Source organism: Orycteropus afer, unplaced genomic scaffold (assembly GCF_000298275.1).
Source record: "Orycteropus afer afer isolate SDZICR_OR568_19922 unplaced genomic scaffold, OryAfe1.0 scaffold00016, whole genome shotgun sequence".
Lineage (NCBI taxonomy): Eukaryota > Metazoa > Chordata > Mammalia > Tubulidentata > Orycteropodidae > Orycteropus > Orycteropus afer.
In genome coordinates, this window is record NW_006921603.1 from 20,109,044 (window position 1) to 20,128,244 (window position 19,201).

The following is a 19,201-nucleotide window of genomic DNA, read 5'->3' on the forward strand; positions in this document are numbered from 1 at the left end:
GGGTTTGAACCGCCAGCCTTCTGGTTAGCAGTCAAGTGCCTTAGGCACTATGCTACCAGAGCTCCTTAGGATGTATAACATTATCTTTATGGACTATGTTATGACAATTGACCTAGATGTCCCCAGAGATCCCCTACCCTCACTACTGACTTATAGGGTATTAGAAGGGATATCACAGGAGCAACTGCACCCTTTTCCCCAAAATGATCAAAGACCTACTCTCTCTCTTGCCTTTAGAAAGCAAAGCTACTTTGCTGATTTATTTGGAACTAAAGCATGCTGTGGCCTCTTGGATCTTAAAGTATTAGAATCACAAAGTCCGATGGAAAAGGCCACAGATTTCAAGGCACTAACTTCAGCTCAATATTGACTTGGCTCTCCTGGCTGGAGACTAAATGAGGCCCCCTCAAATGAAATTGATCAAGAGGAAATGACGTCACTGGGAATGTACACACAGCTTTTAAAAATGGGCAATTTAAGGTTTGGCGCAAGCATAGGAAAAACTCACTTGATTGCTTCTGGCAAGCATCCTTTCCCCACAAAACAGCCAGAATTCAGTGAGGAAGAGAACAGAACATGTCTTGCTGGGGGTTAAAGGGACGGGCCTATCACTATGAAACTATTCATTGGCCTGTCAGATATAGGCCTAATCTTCACTCTTCCTCTACTCTGAGAAAACACATTCTCCTTTCCCCACACTCCTCAGAGTAGAATTGCCTGAAAGTAGAGACTGCACTCCTCCAAGTTCTTAAAGATTGTCTCAGAAACTAGCACCACAATTTATCCAACTATCAAGACATCAGACAAGGAAATAAGGAATAGGAGGCTTAATAACAAAGCCAGATTCTTACTTTAGAGAAATAATTTTCAAATAAACCAGATACACACACATATACACACAATTTTTTTAACTCACCTTAATACAGCCAACTATTGTAGTTGTGAGAGCAGAATTATACTGAGTGCAGAGTACTGTGGCGTACATCAAGATAAACCTGGAATGAAGGAGGGGGAGGTACCTTGTAAGTAAGGTCCAGTGGCTTGCTTTATAATAATCTCTAACCAAGACCAACTGTGGCTAGTACTGGCACATTCCAGTTACTGACCAAATGCGAACACTCTTCTTCTTGCTGCTTTGTACTGCAGTGTCTAAGACTGTCAGAGAATTCTTTAAATTTCATTAACAAGAAAAACATTTCTGACCAGGTGTTTTTCCTTGCTACCTTCACCCAATTCCTGAAAATATCATTCATAATATGAACACGTTTTTAAAATCATGTTTCCTACTAATTCACTTAAACCATAGAAAGCTCATAGACACCAGTTCAGATGTGCACCTCCCTGACCTCTGGGTCAGGGTGAAGATAGATGTTCAAGGATGAAAGAAAGCCAAATTAGAACTAATTTAAGAGGGAAAACAGGTTCACTTGACAATAAAGCAGCAGCAGCTAGAACTCCCAGATTTGCAGTCTTCTGAGCCTGCAAAGTATCACTATCAAAGCACCATGTCAACTATATTTTGAAGCATCCATTCACTATGTGCCCAACATGTGCCAGATCCATTCACAAACATCATATTAAACAACAGACTGAGGGAAGAAATCATATGGAGGTGAGAAGAGGCACATATGCAGAGAGCCTCTTGCCTACTACATATTCTCTCCAAAGAGTAAGACAACATGGTGGGGAGGAGTCAAACAGCCCCAAATTCAAATGTTGCTACTCCCACCTAGTAACTGTACAAATTTAGACAATTTACTGAAGTTCTGCGCCTACTTTCTCATAGGTGGTGTTGTTATTTGCTGTTGAACTGGACCCGACTCATAGCGACCCCTCCTTGTGTTTCCGAGGTGGTATCACTACAGAAGTAGATTGCCCAACCTTCCTTCTGAGGAGTCGGTGGTGGGTTTGAACTGCCAGCCTTCTGGTTAGCAGTCACATGCCTTGGGCACTATGCCACCAGAGCTCTCAAGCTCTCATAGGAAAAAAAAAAAAAAAGAAAAAAAACACTGCCTTTGGGTCAATTCCAACTCACAGCCACCCCATAGGACACAGTGCAATTGCCCCCATAGGAGTTCTAAGGCTGTAAATCATTATGGAAGCAGACTGCCTTATCTTTCTCCTACAGAGCAACTACTGGGTTCAAACCACCAATCTTTTGGTTAACAGTGGAATGCATTAACAACTGTACCACGAGAGTTCCACTCCTCATAGGTAAGGAGGCAAGAATATCAAATTGTGAAATGTAGAGATGAAATAAAATAATGGATGCTGAAATAGTGCTTATTACGTGGCTGTTGTCAGGTGTCGTTGAGTCGATTCGGATTCATAGCGACTCCATGTGACAGAATAGAACTGCCCAATGAGTACTCTTGGCTGTAATCTTTACAGGAGCAGCTCATCAGGTCTTTTTCCTGTGAAGCTGCTGGAGGGTTCAAATTATAACCTTTCAGTTAGTAGCCAAGTACCTAACCATTCCACCACCATGACTCTTTCATTATATAGAAGGTTAATGGTAATATTCCCTTTTGTTGTCAATATGATTTTGAGATCAGTGAAGTAGCTCTGAGAGCATGTTCCCTGTTGTTATTGTTAGGTGCCATCTAATTAGTTCCAACTCATATTGTTGTTAGGTGCCATCAAGCTGATTCCAACTCACAGTGATAGTGAACCTGTATATAACAGAATGAAACACTGTCCAGTCTTGCACCATCCTCACAATTCTTGCTATGCTTGAGCCCCCCACTGTAGTGATTGTGTCAATCCACCTTGTTGAGGGCCTTCCCTTTTCTCTGACCCTTCACTTACAAACCATGATACCTTCCGCAGGGAATGGTCCCTTCTGACAACATGACCAATACAGGTGACACAAAGTCTGGCCATTCTCACTTCTTGGCTGCACTTCTAGGGCAGATTTGTTTGTTTTTCTGGCAGTCCGTAGTATTTTCAATATTCTTTGCCAACACCACAATTTAAAAGCATCAGTTCTTCTTTGACCTTCCTTATTCACTGTCCAACTTCACGTGCATATGAGGCGATTGAAAATACCATAGCTTGGGTTGTTGTTATTATTTGCTATTGAGTCAGACACAACTCATAGTGACCCCTCCTTGGGTTTCCAAAGGTGGTACCACTACGGAAGTAGATTGATTGCCCAACCTTCCTTCTGAGGAGTGGCTGGTGGGTTTGAACTGCCAGCCTTCTGGTTAGCAGTCAAGTGTCTTAGGCACTATGCTACCAGAGCTCCTACGGTTGGATTAGGCACACCTTAGTCTTCAAAGTGGGATCTTTGTTCCTTACCACTTTAAAGAAGTCTTTGACAGCGGATTTGCCCACTGCAAATGACAGCTGATTTCCTGACTGCTGCTTCCATGGGTGTTGATTTTGGAACTAAGTAATATGAAATCATTGACAACTTCAATCTTTTCCCCCTTTATCATGACATTGCTTATTGGTCTAGCTGTGAGGGTTTTTTTTTTTTTTTCCCTTTATGTTGAGGTGTATCCATATTGCAGACTGTAGTCGTTAATCTTCATCAGTAAGTGCTTCAAGTCATCTTCACTTTCAGGAGGCAAGGTTGTGTCATCTGCATTATCATGGTTTATTAATGAGGCATCCTGCAATCCTGATGCCACATTCTTCATACAGTCCAGCTTCTCTGATTATTTGCTCAGTACACAGATTGAGTAAGCATGGTGAAAGAATACAACCCTGGTGTGCACACTTCCCAATTTTAAACCATGCAGTATTCCTTGTTCTGTTTTAATGACAGCCTCTTAGTCTATGTACAGGTTCCTCATTAACACAATTAAGTGTTCTGGAATGCCCATTTTTCACAATATTATCCATAGTTTGTTATGATCCTTATAGTCAAATGCCTTTGCATAGTCAGTATAACACAGGTAGACATCTTTCTGGTATTCTTTGCTTTCAGCTAAGACATATCTGACATCAGCAATGATATCCCTAGTTCCACATCCTCTTCTGAATCCAGCTTGCATTTCTGTAAGTTCCCTGTCAATACACCGCTGCAACCATTTTTGAATTACCTTCAGCGAAATTTTACTTGCATGTGATATTAATGATACTGTTTGATAATTTCCACATTCCTTTGGATTACCTTTGGAATGGGCACAAATATAGATCTCTCTAGTCAGTTGGCCAGACAGCTGTCTTCCAAATTTCTTGCATAAATAAATGCCTCCAGCACTGCATGTTTGTTGAAACATCTAAATGGGTATTCTGACAATTGCTGTAGCTTGTTTTAAGCCAGTTCCTTCAGTGCAACTTGGACTTTTTTCCTTCAATACCATTGGATCTTGATCGTATGCTACCTCCTGAAATGGTTGAACATTGACCAGTTCTTTTTGGTACACCGTGTATTCCTTCCATCTTCTTTTGATGATTCCTGCATTGTTCAGTATTTTGCCCATAGAATCTTTCAACATTGTACTTCAAGGATCGAATTTTGTCTTCAGCTCTTTCAGCTTGAGAAATGTTGAGAATGTTCTTCCCTTTTGGTTTTCTAATTCCTGGTCTTTGCACATTTCATTACATTTGACTTTGTTTTCTAGAGCTGGCCTTTGAAATCTTCTGTTCACCTCTTTTATTTCATCACTTTTTCCATTTGCTTTAGCTACTCTCTGTTCAAGAGCAAGTTTCAGAGTTCCAACTCATAGCAACCATATTTACCAAAAATGAAATACTGCCCAGTCCTGTGCCATTCTTAGAACTGTTGCTATGTTTGAGCTTATCATTGCAGCCACTTGTCAATTCATCTTATTGAGGGTTTTCCTCTTCTTTGTTAACCTTCTACCTTACTGAAAATGCTGTCCTCCAGGAAACGGCCCCTCTTGACAGTATGTCCAAAGTACATGAGATAAAGTCTCGCCATCTTCACATCTATGGTGCATTTCGGCTGTACTTCTTTCAAGACAGATTTGTTCATTCTTTGGGTAGTCTATGGTATATTCAATATTCTGCATGAACACCACAATTCAAATGCATCATTTCAGTCTTCCTTATTCATTGCCCAGCTTTCCTATGCATATGAGGTAATTGAAAATACAATGGTTTGGGTCAGGTGCACTTCAGTGCTCAAAGTGAACATCCTTTGTTTTTAACACATTAAAGAGGTCTTTTACAGAACATCTATCTGCCCAATGTACAATGTTGTTTGATTTCTTGACTGCCACTTCCATGGTCATTGATTGTGCATACTGTTGTTGTTATGTGTCATCGAGTCGGACCTGACTCACAGTGACCCCTCCTTGGGTTTTGAGGCAGTATCACTACAGAAATAGATTGCCCAATCTTCCTTCTGAGGAGTGGCTGGTGGGTTTGAACCACAGCCTAGTGGTTAGCAGTCAAATGCCTGAGGTACTACACTACCAGAGCTTCTAGTAAAATGAAATCCTTGACAACTTCATTATTTTCTCCATTTATCATGATGTTGCTTACTGGTTCAGTTGTAAGGATTTTTGTTTTCTTTATGTTGAGGTGTAATACATCCTGAAGACTGTGCTCACTGATCTGCATTAATAAGTCCTCTTTGCATTCAGCAAGAATATTGTGTCATTTGCATATCACTTTTTAATGAGTCTTCCTCCAATACTGATGCCATGTTCTTCATAGAGTACAGCTTCTCAGATGATTTGGCCAGTATACATATTGAGTAAGTATGGTGAAAGCATACAATCATGACAAACACCTTTCCTGATTTTAAACCACAGTGTCTCTTTGTTCTGTTTGAATAACTGTCTCTTGGTCTATGTACAGGTTCCTCATGAGCAAAATTAAATGTTCTGGAGTTCCTATTCTTTGCAATGTTATCCATAACCTGTCACAATTCACACAGTCAAATGCCTTTACACAGTCAATAAAATACAGGTAAGCATCTTTCTGGTATTCTATGCCTTTAGCCAAGATCCATTTGACATCAGCAATAACATCCTGATTCCATGCCTTCTTCTGAATCTGGCTTGAATTTCTAGCTGTTTCCTGTTGGTGTACTGTTGCAACTGTTTTTGAAGTATCTTCAGCAAAATTATCCTTGTGTGTGATATTAATGATATTGTTCAATAATTTTCACATTGCTGGATAACCTTTCTTTGAAATGGGAATGTATATGGATCTCTTCCAACTGGTTAGCCAGTAGCTATTTTCCAAATTTCTTGGCATAGATGAGTGAGCATTTCCAGCACTGAAAGTATCTGCTGAAAACATCTTAGTCAGTAATACATCAATTCCTGGATCCTTGTTCTTCGCCAATGCCTTCAGTGTACCTTGGACTTCTTCCTTCAATACCATAGGTTCTTAATTATGTGCCACCTCCTGAAATGTCTGAATGCCAACCATTTCTTTTCGGCACAGTGTCTCTGTATATTCCTTCCATCTTTTTTTTTTTTTTTTTTGATGCTTCCTGCCAATAGCATCCTTCACTATTACAACTCAAGACTTGGATTTTTTTCTTCAGTTCTTTAAGCTTGAGAAATGCTGAACATTCTTCCCTTTTGGTTTTTTAACTCTGGGTCTTTGCACATTTCATTATAATACTTTATTCTGTCTTCTTGAGCCTCCCTTTGACATCTTTTATTTACTTCTACTTCATCATTTCTTTTATTCACTTAAACTACTCTACAATCAAGAGCAAGTTTCATAGTCTCTTCTGACATCCATTTTGGTCCTTTCTTTCCTGTCTTTTTAATGATCTTCTGTTATCTCCATGTATGATATTTTTCATGTCATCCCACAACTCATCTGGTCTTCTGTCATTAGCATTCAATGAGTCAAATCTCTTCTTGAGATGGTCTCTAAATTCAGGTGGGTTATACTCAAGGTCATACTTTGGCTTTATGGACTTAATTTTCTTCAGCTTCAACTTGAACTTGCATATGAAGAATTGATGGACTGTTATGCAATAAGCCTTTCTTTGGACTTGTTCTGACCAATGATATTGATCTTCTCTATCATCTCCTTCCACCAAAAAAAAAACCAAACTCACTGCCATCGAGTCAAACTCAACTCATAGTGACCCCTCCTTGGGTTTCCGAGGCGGTATCACTATGGAAGTAGATTTCCCAACCATTCTTCTAAGGAGTGGCTGGTGGGTTTGAACCACCAGCCTTCTGGTTAGCAGTCATATGCCTTAGGTACTATGTTACCAGAGCTCCTTCTTCTTCCACATATGTAGTGATTCTTGTGTATTCCATCTGGTGAGGTACACGAGTGTAGTCACCATTCATGTTGTTGAAAAAAGTATTTGCAATGAGCAAGTTATTGGTCTTGCAAAATTATATCATGCAATCTCCCACATTGTTTCTATCGCCAAGCCCATATTTTCCAGCTACTGGTCCTTTTTTTGTTTTTACCCTCCACATTCCAATCACCAGTAATTACCAATGCATCTTGATTGCATGTCTGACCAATTTCAGAATGCAAAACTTGGTGGAAAAAAAAAAAAAACCTTCAATTTCCTCATTTCTGGCATTAGTGGTTGGTATGTAAATTTGAATAGTAGTTGTATTAACTGGTTTTTCTTGTAGGTGTATGGATATCATCCTACCACTGACAGTGTTTTACATTCCTAAGGGCAGCAAAACCATCTGAATCTGGAGGTTTAATTGTCCTAGGCTAATACATTCAGAAGACCTGAACAAGATACTGAGTATAAATGCAGAAGGATTCTACAGCAAATTACTCTGGCAGTTGACTGAGGGATGGGCACGTATCTGACACACGTCTCCAATATATTTCTCTAAAAATGGTATGGTTTGGGGCATCTCACCTCCTCTAATTTCATAAGGAGGAAGGAGTATCAAGATCAACAGCCTGTGGCTGATTCCAATGAGGTGGAGGTCAGATATGCCTCCACCTTCCAACCTTTTTACCAATTCTTACACCAACCATACCTCTCACAGCACTCTTTACTACTCTGCTGGCCTCGATAATTCACTGGAATGGCCACAGAGAGCTCACAGACAATACTTCCATTCATGTTGGGTAGGATTACATAGGTACAACACTAGTGAGCTCTCTCAATCACTATGCAATATGGCAGTATTCACTGTAAACCCCAATGTTGTCAGATTGGGGCAAGGTACAATCCATCCTATCAAGGCCGTAGAAATACTGGCATAAAAATTCAGTGGTATAGTTACAGTCCCTTGCTTAGGAATCACTCCTGATTCTGGCATCCACAGCTGCATCTCCAGTCATAAGACCTTAGAATCTGGCAGGAAAAAAGCAATTTTAAGTAATATGGGGCAGAAATGTACAGTGGTACTATATCTTCCTCCTCCTCCTCTTCCCTGACCCCTAAAAAAGGATAGGAATCTGGCCTATGGTAATCCTCCATTTGCATCCCTCATTTCGAGCATAAGCATAGACCCACAAAGGTGTGTGAGCCAGCTCTTCATGCCTTTATCTCTCTTCATTTTAGATAACAAATGTTTCAACTGCCCATTCTACTTCATTATCATATCCTTACTCTGAAGATGGTATGCAACATGGTATGTCCATTTAATATGAAGTTTCTTGGCCCACCGCTGCACCCTGTGGGTTATAAAGTGTGTTCCTTCATCTGATGAAATACAATTCTGTGCCCAAATTAGTATAGTATCTTCTGTTCCAATCCCTTAATGGTGTTTTTTGGCATTTGCATCTATCATGGGACATGCAAAGCCCAATCCAGAGTAACTATCTATTTCTGTGAGAACCCACTTGTAGCCACCTGGTGCTAACAGCATCACTGGTCCAATATAATCAACTTGCCAGCTATGTGCTGGGCCTTCCCCCTGGGGTTCTACTCCATTGCTATCTGCAATCTCTGCATTTCTTGCTGGTAGAAAGAGCAGTCCTTATTGGCATTTTGTGCCTCAGAAGGTACAAGAAGGATGTGTCCAGATTCAGCCCATCTCTACATTGCTATAGCACCCCTATGTCTGCTCATTTCATGGATCAAGCAGGCCACCTCAAGTGAGTATACTAACAGGTCCACTGTTCATTTCAACTGCCTTCCAATCCAGGAAGGGTGTTCTTCTGATGGGCATCAACATGTCCTACTCTCAGATGCCCTCTAAATTCCCAGAGTGCTTTCCATAGGTCCATGCCCCACATGGGTGTCCCCTTAATAGTCCAATTTTCCATTGACCATCTACCTGATCATATAGGCACCATATAATCACTGTTCACGAATTGGTAAAAATCCAAATATATGGATTCTCACCATCGCCCAATTCCTCCATCATGACTATGAAGACACCATGCAATTCATCCCTCAGTAACTGAGCTGACCTGTTGTTACCTTTTTCAATCAGGGTCTTTCCATCTGCTGGTCTCAATGCAGCAGCTTTCCACATCAAATATGGTCCATGTACCCTAAAACTGCCATCTGTGAACGAAGCAATCTGCTGCTAGTCAGGAGAAGTTGTTCATAGGGCACTGTTCATGTAGCAATGGGCTGTGTCAGCTTCTTAAATGATTTCAGGGAGGATCTATGGGAAAAGAGGCCACCTGCTCATGGATATGGTGGGTGCCTCCCTGCATTCCCCCAGGAGCTTGTTCTTATATTAGCCATTTCCATTTTATTAAAGAACTATTTAGGGTACTGCCTTCCTTATTACAGTGTTTCTCTGACATAACTTGTGGTAGTTATGTTTGTGTGTCAACCTGGCTGGGCCTGGCTGAGTGGCTGGGTAGCTGCTGGTAGTTATTCTCCATAATGAGATTGGCACTCAACTCCATGGTGAGATCTACCACAAGCAGCTGAGTAGCTGCCTTTGGGATGTGGTCTGCTTCCTAGATATAAGGAGAAGCTTTGAGAATGGTCTCTAGCCTATGGCACGCTTGGACCCTGCATGCAGCTGTGTCATCGCTCAGCAGTCAGCTATGCTCTGCTGACCGTGGGACTTAAAATGGACTTAAGTTAATGACCTGCCATGTGGTTTGGTAACATCGGAACTGTGCCTTTTTTTCTTGTCAACCTTGGGGCTTCTCAGCCTCAGCAGCCAGCAGCTATCTGAGTGAAGAAAAGCCTCTAGCTCCAGTGGGCCAGGAGCAGGAGGCAGAGCTGGACCCCAAGGTTGAAGGGCTTTCACCCAGCCCCTAGAGCCTGGCACTTTGAACTTGGACTTAAAGCCTTCAAATTGTAAGAATAAACTCCTGTTTGTTAAGGCCATCCCATTTGTAGTATATTCTTCTCAGAGCAGCACTAGCTAACCAGAACATCACCCAAGACATTATATGGGTATTTTAGGTTTCATGATGATTTTATATCCTTTTGTCAGTGAGGAAATTTCTACCAGTGATGAACAAGAGGTGAGTAATTGCTTTTCAAATGGTATGTACTGTGCTACAATACCTGGAAACTTTCTAGTCCAGATCCCAGCAGTTCCCAAAGGGCAGCCTTCTCAAGTTTTTGCTGTAAGCTCCAGTCCGCATAAGCACACATGGCAGACACCTCCAAAATGATGTCTCAATGTGGATCATAATGGGCTAACAGCAGGGAGAGTAAGACTGCTTTCTATAACTCAGACATAGCCTGCTGCTGTTCTGTCCCTCATCTGAATGCAGATTTCTTCCAACTGGTTTTATGGATGGGAGCCAGCACGATTATCAGATGTGAAATATGCAGTCTCCAAAATCCAACAAGACCAACCAAACTCTGTGTCTCCTACTTAGTCTTGGGGTAGGGAGTGACAGAAACCTTTCCTTGGTTGCCTGTAGGATGTCACTGTGGCTCCTGCCCAAGGTATCCCCAAGAATTTCACCATTTGGGCATGGCCTTGTGTTTTTGCTAGATTTATTAACCAGCCTCTGTGTGTCATGTGAGCCACTACTGTTTTCAAATCAGCTCTAATCTGTTCTTCAATGTTTGATATTAATATGATATCATCAATGTAATATATCATTACACTTGAGAGCTACACCAAATCCAAGTCTCTTCTAAACAAACTATGACAGTAAGCCAGTAAATTCAAGTAACCCTGTGGCAATAAAATGAAGGTTAATTGGGATTCTTCCCATGTGAAAGTAAACAGTGGCTGGCTCATTTTTTATATTGGGATCAAGAAAAAGGCATTTCCAAGATCGATCACTAAGTACTAGTCTCCTCAGCCTGCTTTATTGTACATGTACCAGTGATAAGACATCTAGAACAGTTGAAGCCACAGGAAGCTCAATTTCATCTAGGTATCCATAGTCTACTATCAGCCTCCATGAGCAATCCGCCTTTTTCATGGGCCATTATACAGGGGCTATTATACAGAGACTCTATTGGCGTCAACACTCCAGCCTTTAGCATGTCTTTAATCAAAACAATAATTTCCTTTGTCCATCATGTATCCTATACTGTTTTAAATTAAGAAACTGAGTGGGTTCAGGCAATTTTAATGGTTTCCATTTAGTATGTCCAATCAATTCTGCCTTCAGTTTTACGACATTAGGTAAAAGGAGTGTTCCCCAATTAGACATAATATCCATACCATTAATATGTTCAGGCAATGAAGTTGCAACTACTTCATACAAGATATGTTTAAATCTTCCCATCTTCATCTAAACTTTCACCTTAGTCCCATTAACCACTGATTCCCTGTATCTTCTCAGTCTAACTTGAGGCCCCTTAAAGATTTCTTTGACATGTTTTCTGATTACAGTACATCAGACTTCTGTGTTCAGGAGCCCCAAGAAGGTATCTTCCCTACCCCCAGGCCATTTCATCCACACATATGCATATAGCCTTGGGTCCCCTGCTGGGGACTGGACTAGAATTCACTGGCCCCTTGTCAATCCTTATCTTGATTGACTAGCTGTGCCTTTGCTCCAAATGGTCCAAAACAGGACTTCCCCTCATTAAATTCCTCTCAGCTCGGGTGAATAGAATGTACTTGTCTAGGCCTCTTTTATGCTGCAGGACCAGCAAGAGTTTCCACTGGTTCACCCAACCTCCTATACTGCTGCATTAGGATCTTTGTCTCAACTTCATCAGTGTTTTATATTCACCTCATTTCTTAGTAACCATTTAAAATCTCTATCCTGCTGGGCTAAGTTCTTTCTTCATAGCCTCTTCTCATTCTATGAATCCTCTTACGTTTTTTGCATCTGTAAGACCTATGCAAGGAAGCCATGCCAACACATCTGACAAGGCTTCTAGGATTGATGCTTTGTAATTTTCAGTAATAAGTTTACACATGGGGTAGGAGCTCCATTGATTACCATATCTACAATGACCTGTGTAAGGGGAACATACTAATTAGGTGAATATCCTGATCACTCTAGAGTCATTCCAGCACGACTTGCATACGCAGCCCATCAGCTGCTTCCTCTGGAATGTTCTACTGGGTATTTAGAGGGTGAGAGGAGCAGTATTCCTTTTCAGGATAAACAACTATCACTGCAAATTTTATCCAGTTCAACAGTCAGGCTATGTCCTCCAAGTTAATCTGCTGTATACTGGATCTTGTACCATCTGTGACTGTTCTATAGTGAGTTGTGGGTCTTGCATCAACTCAAACATAGTCTTGTACTCTATAGCATTCAAAACTAAAGACATTGCCCCTATGTTAGTTGCTCTCACAATCCATTTTTCACATGGGTTTAAATGGATTTTTAAAGTAGCAGTTCCTCAAGAAGGTGATGATATTGATTTCCACTACCCTCTCTGATTTCAACAGTTCCTTGGTTTTATCCATTTCCCTCCCACACTACCTTCTTGGTGATTAGACGTCATAGGGGTATTTCCTATTGTTTCAACATTATTTTTCCTCTCCAGGTCAACCCTGAGACTAGCAGTCGTACCTTCAACCAGATTTATTCAGTGCTACAATCTGCCCCTATGTTCTTTTTCCCTACCGTTGCAGCTGTTACTGATAATAGCAACTAAGGAGTTTTATATCTTGCCCTTTCATCGTCACTCTATATTTCCTTATACATTCAACTAGCTATTTCCTCATCAATTAGATCCACTATGCTTACCTCCCATGAACAGCTTTTGTCTTGGAAATTTGACTGAAACATAACAGCTGGTTCAATCCATGGATGTTTTTTATCCCATTTTTTCCAAACAGAAATCAAAGGTTTCTCATTCTCCCATTTATCCCCTTTTGTCCAAAACCACATATTCCAGCGAGTCTAGGCAGTAACAGTAAATCCCATCATTCTAATGCCAACTAAATGAATTATCTCTGTCATAAGTATCAGCACAAAGCTGGTTCCTGTAAGCGCGAGGTTAAAGATGTCACAAACATCCAATTTTTTCAAACTGCTACCCTACTCCATTATTTCTAACATCTATTGCTCTCCCCTCAGTACACTCCCTCTCATCTTTGGGTTCAGTAATTTGCTTCAATGTCTCACAGAACTCACAAATCATACTTATAACTAAGTGGTTTATTAGGGAAGTAAGAGTGCAACTAAGGATGGGGATCAACTTTTAAGTATCTGGAATAATCAGGATGCAATTCCTCAATCAGGACAGCTTCTTCTTGCCTTCTGCTCCAAGACTCTGCTGGGCTTTTGCTACTGTCAGGCCCTTCTGGGGGCCATCTACCACCAGGTTCTGTTGGGGGCCTTCTCAGGCAAGTGTTAACAACTCTCAGCTCCATGGGTCGGCAAGCCCTACTGCAGCTGTCTCGCGACAGTCTCTGGGTGCTTGCCACCTCATGCCACTATCACTTCTGCTATTTACGTGCTGCTGTCTCTCACTGTCTTCTGTGTTACAGCCCCCCTGTGTCTCCTGGGTCTAGGACAGTCTCAGCACAGAGATCCCAGGTCAAAAAGATGTGTGTCACACCCAGCTCTTTTTCTCAGTGATAGTCAGGTCCCCTCTGTGCTCTGAGATTGGCTCTCTTTTAAGCCTAGCAGGATGGAAAACTGACCAATTCCCTCCTTCGAGTTCCATACACCTAATTTGCATGGTCCGACCCCCACAGGGGTTCCATGTACCTTACTTGCATTATTGGCAAGCTGTCCAAACCCCTTGGTGGGCCACAAGTATCTTATCTGCATAGTCCCACCCAGTCATTTGGTGGGAATTGCAAAGAAGGGCCATATTAAGTAATTCACTGCACAATTTTTCTAAGAAAACTATCTGCTAACAAGGCAATAAAGGCTTACCCCATCACACAGGAGAGAGTGAACTGCAGAAGAAAAAGGGTGTCAGCCCAGCCTTCAAACTCCATTGCCTGTAAAATTCAAGAAAGCATTCTAATTTTAGAGTAGGTACTTAAAGTCAACTGTCCCATTTATTAATCAGATTTTTTCCAAAACCTGCCCTAACCATGTATATTCACACATCTCCTGTATTATTTCAATGACAGTGATGTTCAAGAATTTCATAAAAATAGAATTGAACCAATAAGCAGTTTCAGAAGGGTCTCTCCTTTCCTAAACATAATATGTTTTACTGACTATGCAAAGGCATTCAACTGTGTGAATCATAACAGATTATGGATAACATTGTGAAGAATGGGAACTCCAGAACACTTACTTATGCTCATGAGGAACATATACATAGACCAAAAAGCAGTCATTCAAATAGAACTTGAGGATAATGCATGGTTTAAAATTAGGAAAGTTGCGTATCATGGTTGTATCCTTTTGCCATATTTATTCAATCTGTATTCTGAGCAAATAATCCAAGAAGATGGACTATATGAAGAACACAGCATCAGGATTCCAGGAAGATTCATTAACAGCATGTGATAGGCAGATGACACAACCTTACTTGCTGAAAGAGAAGAGGACTTGAAACACTTACTGATAAGGATCAAAAGTACAGTCTTCAGTACGGATTATACCTCAACATACAGAAAACAAAAATCCCCACAAGTAGACCAATAAGCAACATCATGATAAATGGAGAAAAGACTGACTTTATCAAAGATTTCATTTTACTTGGATCCATAATCAATGGCCATAGAAGCAGCAGTCAAGAAATCAAATGACACATTACATTGGGCAAATCTGCTGTAAAAGTCCTCTTTAAAGTAGTAAAAAGCAAAGATGTCACTTGGGGGACACTAAAGGGCACCTGACTCAAGCCATGGTTTTTTTAATTACCTCATATGCATGTGAAAGCTGGACAATAAGTAAGAAAGACTGCAAAAGAATTGATGCATTTGAACTGTGCTGTTAGCAAAGAATAGTGAATGTACCATGGACTGCTAAAAGAATGAACAAATATGTCTTTGAGGAAGTACAGCCAGAATACCCTTAGAAGCAAGAATGACCAGACTTCATCTCTCATACTTTGGTCATGTTCTCAGAAGGAACCAGTCCCTGGAGAAGGATATCATGCTAGGTAAAGTAGAGGGTCAATGAAAAAGGGGAAAACCTTTAACAAGAAGGACTGGTACAGTTGCTGTGACAATGGGTTCAAGCATAGCAACAACTGTGAAGATGGCACAGGACCAAGCAACGTTTTGTTCTGTTGTACACAGGGTTGCTGTTCTGGTTACCTAGTGCCGCTCTAAGAGGAACATACCACAAATGGGATGGCATGAACAAACAGGAGTTTATTTTCTTATTTTGGGAGGCACGAAGTCTGAGTTCCAAGTGCCAGGCTCTAGGGGCTGTGTGAAAGCCCCCTGACCTTGGGCTTCAGCTCTGCCTCTTTTTCCTGGACCACTGATGCCACGACAGCCCCGGTGGGGTCCGCGTGACATAGTCACCGGTCTGAAGCGGCTGTTTCAAGGAAACTCTAAGCTTCCCGGGGTGAAGTGTGCTCTCTCAATTTTTACCATTTGTTCCTGTTTGCTGATGTTTTTGATAATGTTGTTTGGTTCAATAGTTGCTAGTTACAATAAGAACAATAAAGATTTCTTGGAGCAGAGAGACGTCAGAGGATCAGGCGATGGCATTGACCTAAAACCTACCTTGGGAGAGGGTGTATTTTCCACAGAATCATGGATGACTTCAAAGGAAACTCCTGGAAAACATTCCAGAGGAACAATTGCCTCCAGTACTTCAAGCAATTTTAAAAAATGGACCATAAGAACTTAACTAATGACCCAGTTGGAAATTTTTTCAATGATTTGGAACAAAGTGAACTCATGCTGGAAAAAAACAAAGAACACCACAACATCTCCAGTGACTGTACAAAAATATGAGAAACCCTTGGTGTTTATTAACTAATGAACAAAAGGCAAGTTTAAAAAAGCGGCTCACAGCATTAGTGAAAAGATACAATGCAAATTTCAAAAGTAAATATTTCCAAAGGACAGAAAAAGAGTTTGTTTAGAAAAGGATCCTGACATAATGGAAAGTCTCAGGGCATACGACAAAAAGGGCAAAACAATAATTATGATCATTGTTGTAGTACTTAGAATTGTGATGTAATGGGAACTTGTAAACTTACTGTTTTTGATCAGGTACTTTACTTTCTGTGTTTTTGCGTAAACCTGTGCTTGACTGATCAATATCTGAAAGGTCAGTGGTTTTGTAGAAGGAACTAACAAGCACCATAAAAGCTTGGCCCTATAACTCAATAAACGCTCTCAGTTGCAAGCAGCCTCTGAGTTGTTTGTCTTCTGTTAGCCAATTCGCCGACTCCCTATTCACCTATAATCTTCTTCGAGTTATAGAACCGAGCCCAGTGACTGTGCTGGTCTGCGGCACACTGAAGCTAGAGGCATCTCTTCACGCAGGCAGCTACTGGCTGCTGAGGCTAACAGGAGCAAGGTCGACAAATAAAATGGCACAGTCCCAATGTTACTAAACCACATGGCAGGCCATTAATTCAAGTCCACTGAAAGTCCCAAGGTCGGCAGAGCATGGCAGGCTGCTGAACAACTACTCAGCTACACACAGGGTTCAAGCATGCCATAAGCTAAAGACCATTCTCAAAGCTGTTTCTTATATATGGGAAGCAGACCACATCCCTAAAGCAGCTACTCAGCTGCCTGTGGTAGGTCCCACCAGGGAGGTGACTGCCAGTCTCATCATAGGGAATAACTACCACCAGCTGCCCAGCCACTCAACCAGGCCCAACCAAGTTGACACACAATCTTAACCACTACAGTTGCTATGAGTTGAAAATGACTTGATGGCACCTAACAACAACAAATGTAGTATGGGGAAATTTTGTACTTCTCCCTGTTGGTTCAAAGAAACTGGTATTTGCTTGAAGGCACAGCCACATCTGGCTAATCTCAGCAATTCTCCCAGATGGCGATTACAGTGCTAGTATGAAATGCTTTCTCAAACATTAAAATGTATTTTAATTCCTTTAACAAGTCAATGTATATGTACACCCTTAGTTACACAAATTCAGCTGGAGTCTATTTATAGATGGGGAGAATTACTGTTTAAGAAATTTTTTTTTTTTATAAAGACAAATGGAAAAGAATGGAGAGAAATAAAAGAGTGCACTGATCATCTTATCTCTCAGCCAAAAGGGACAGTTTTTCTCTCTCAAATATGTAGTTCATAGCTTCTCTTGCAATATGACCTTGACAAGCAAATATGAGACCATTCCACCTTTTGTTTCTCTGCCAACCTCTTCAGCTTAACTCATGCCACTTTGACTCCATACATGGAATTGTACAGAAGGTTTGTGTCTGGGTTCTTTCACTTAGCATAATGCTTACTGGCCATCAGTATTTCTTGTTTGGTGAAGTTGTGGTCCAAATCTTTTGCTAAGTATTTATTCAAGTTTTCTGACTTCTTACAACTGAGATGTAAGTGTTCTTTATATACTCCGGATACAAGTTCATAATTATATATATACATATATATTAAAAAATACCAGGATTTTTTTCCCAGTGTGGCTTGTCTTCTCACTTTCTTAACTCTGTCTTCCGAAAAGCAAAAACTTTGAATTTTGGAACAGTTCAATTTATCAAATTTGTCTTTTATAATTCTTGCTTTTTATGACTTTTCTATGAAACCTATGCCTAATTCAAGGGTCACAAAGATTTTCTCTTGTTTTCTTCTAGGAGTTTTATAGTTTAAGCTCTTACACTTAGGCCTATGATCCTTTCTAAGCTATTCTTCATGTATTTTATGAGGTAAGGGTCAAAGTTATTTTTTTATATATGGATATCAAACTGTTCCTACACTGTTAAAGAGATTATCCTTTCTTCATGGACTTATTTATCTTGGCAACTTTGGCAAAAAACAATTAGTCTATTTCTATTTCTAGATTCACTGTTCTGTTCCATTCATCTAAATGTCTACCCTTAATCCAAAATCACAGTGTCTTGATTATTATAGTTTTATAAGAAATCTTGAAATCATGTAGCATAAATCTTCCTTCCAATGTTGTTCTTGTAACTCTATATAAAGGATCAACTGAAAGAATGAAATGCACATAGTTTAAATGTATATAAAATTGACATGCAGAAGAAATTATTCATTTAAACTTCTATCACTTATTTGGGTGGCAGATTTGTTGGCAAATGTTTTCTTCTCACTAAAATAGGAAACACAGAAGGCACAATGAACTGTTACTTTGCTAATCAAGAAAAACAAAATACTTAAAACAAAACTTCTGCTTCCAGGGAGAGTTGTGAGAAAAAGTCATTGTGAAGAGAATGATCTGCCTGGTCATTCTAAGATGTGACACAGAACTAAATGAGCTCTTTGCCAAGTGCCTGCAATCTTCAAACTTGGCTGAGTAGTGGCTGTTATTACAGACTAAACATACAAAGATGCTTGCTTGGGCTTTCCTTCTGTTTTGAATAGTCTCTGGTTCTGCAAGTGTTGGCAGTGTGATGTAATATAACAGGTCAACATACCACAGCAGTGAAAAGAATGTAGCATAATCAGTAAGCAAAAGTTACATGAACCTACTGCTTCCTAAGGAGCCTTGGTGGTGCAGTGGTTAAGTGTTCACCTGCTAACCAAAAGGCTGTCAGTTTGAATCCACCAGCCACTCCACGTTACAAAGATATGGAAGTCTGCTTCTCTACAGATTATAGCTTGGTAACTCTATATGGCAGTTCTAATCTGTTCTATATGGTTGCTATAAGTCAGAATTGACTCAATGGCCATGGGTTTGGTTTATTGCTTCCTAAAACTAGTCATTTGGTTTGAGTAAGACTTTCAGTTAATTAAGAATATCTGAGAAAAAAAAAGTTTTTTAAAAAATTAGAATTTTTTGGTTAGTTTAGGAGCTCTGGTGGCATAGTGCCTAAGGCATTTGACTGCTAACCAGAAGGCTGGTGGTTCAAACCCACCAGCCACTCCTCAGAAGGAAGATTGG

General features: G+C 40.5%; 1 protein-coding gene across 1 annotated transcript in view; it reads right to left on the reverse strand.

The window, feature by feature from the left end:
* Positions 1-19,201, reverse strand: part of SLC35D1 (solute carrier family 35 member D1) — an 88,602-nt gene that overhangs the window by 33,961 nt on the left and 35,440 nt on the right. Inside the window, exons 9-10 of the mRNA XM_007959328.2 lie at positions 14,113-14,180; positions 917-995 (exon numbers count right to left, since the gene is read on the reverse strand). Coding sequence (XP_007957519.2) covers positions 917-995; positions 14,113-14,180 — 147 coding nt within the window. The remainder of the gene's footprint in view (positions 1-916; positions 996-14,112; positions 14,181-19,201) is intronic.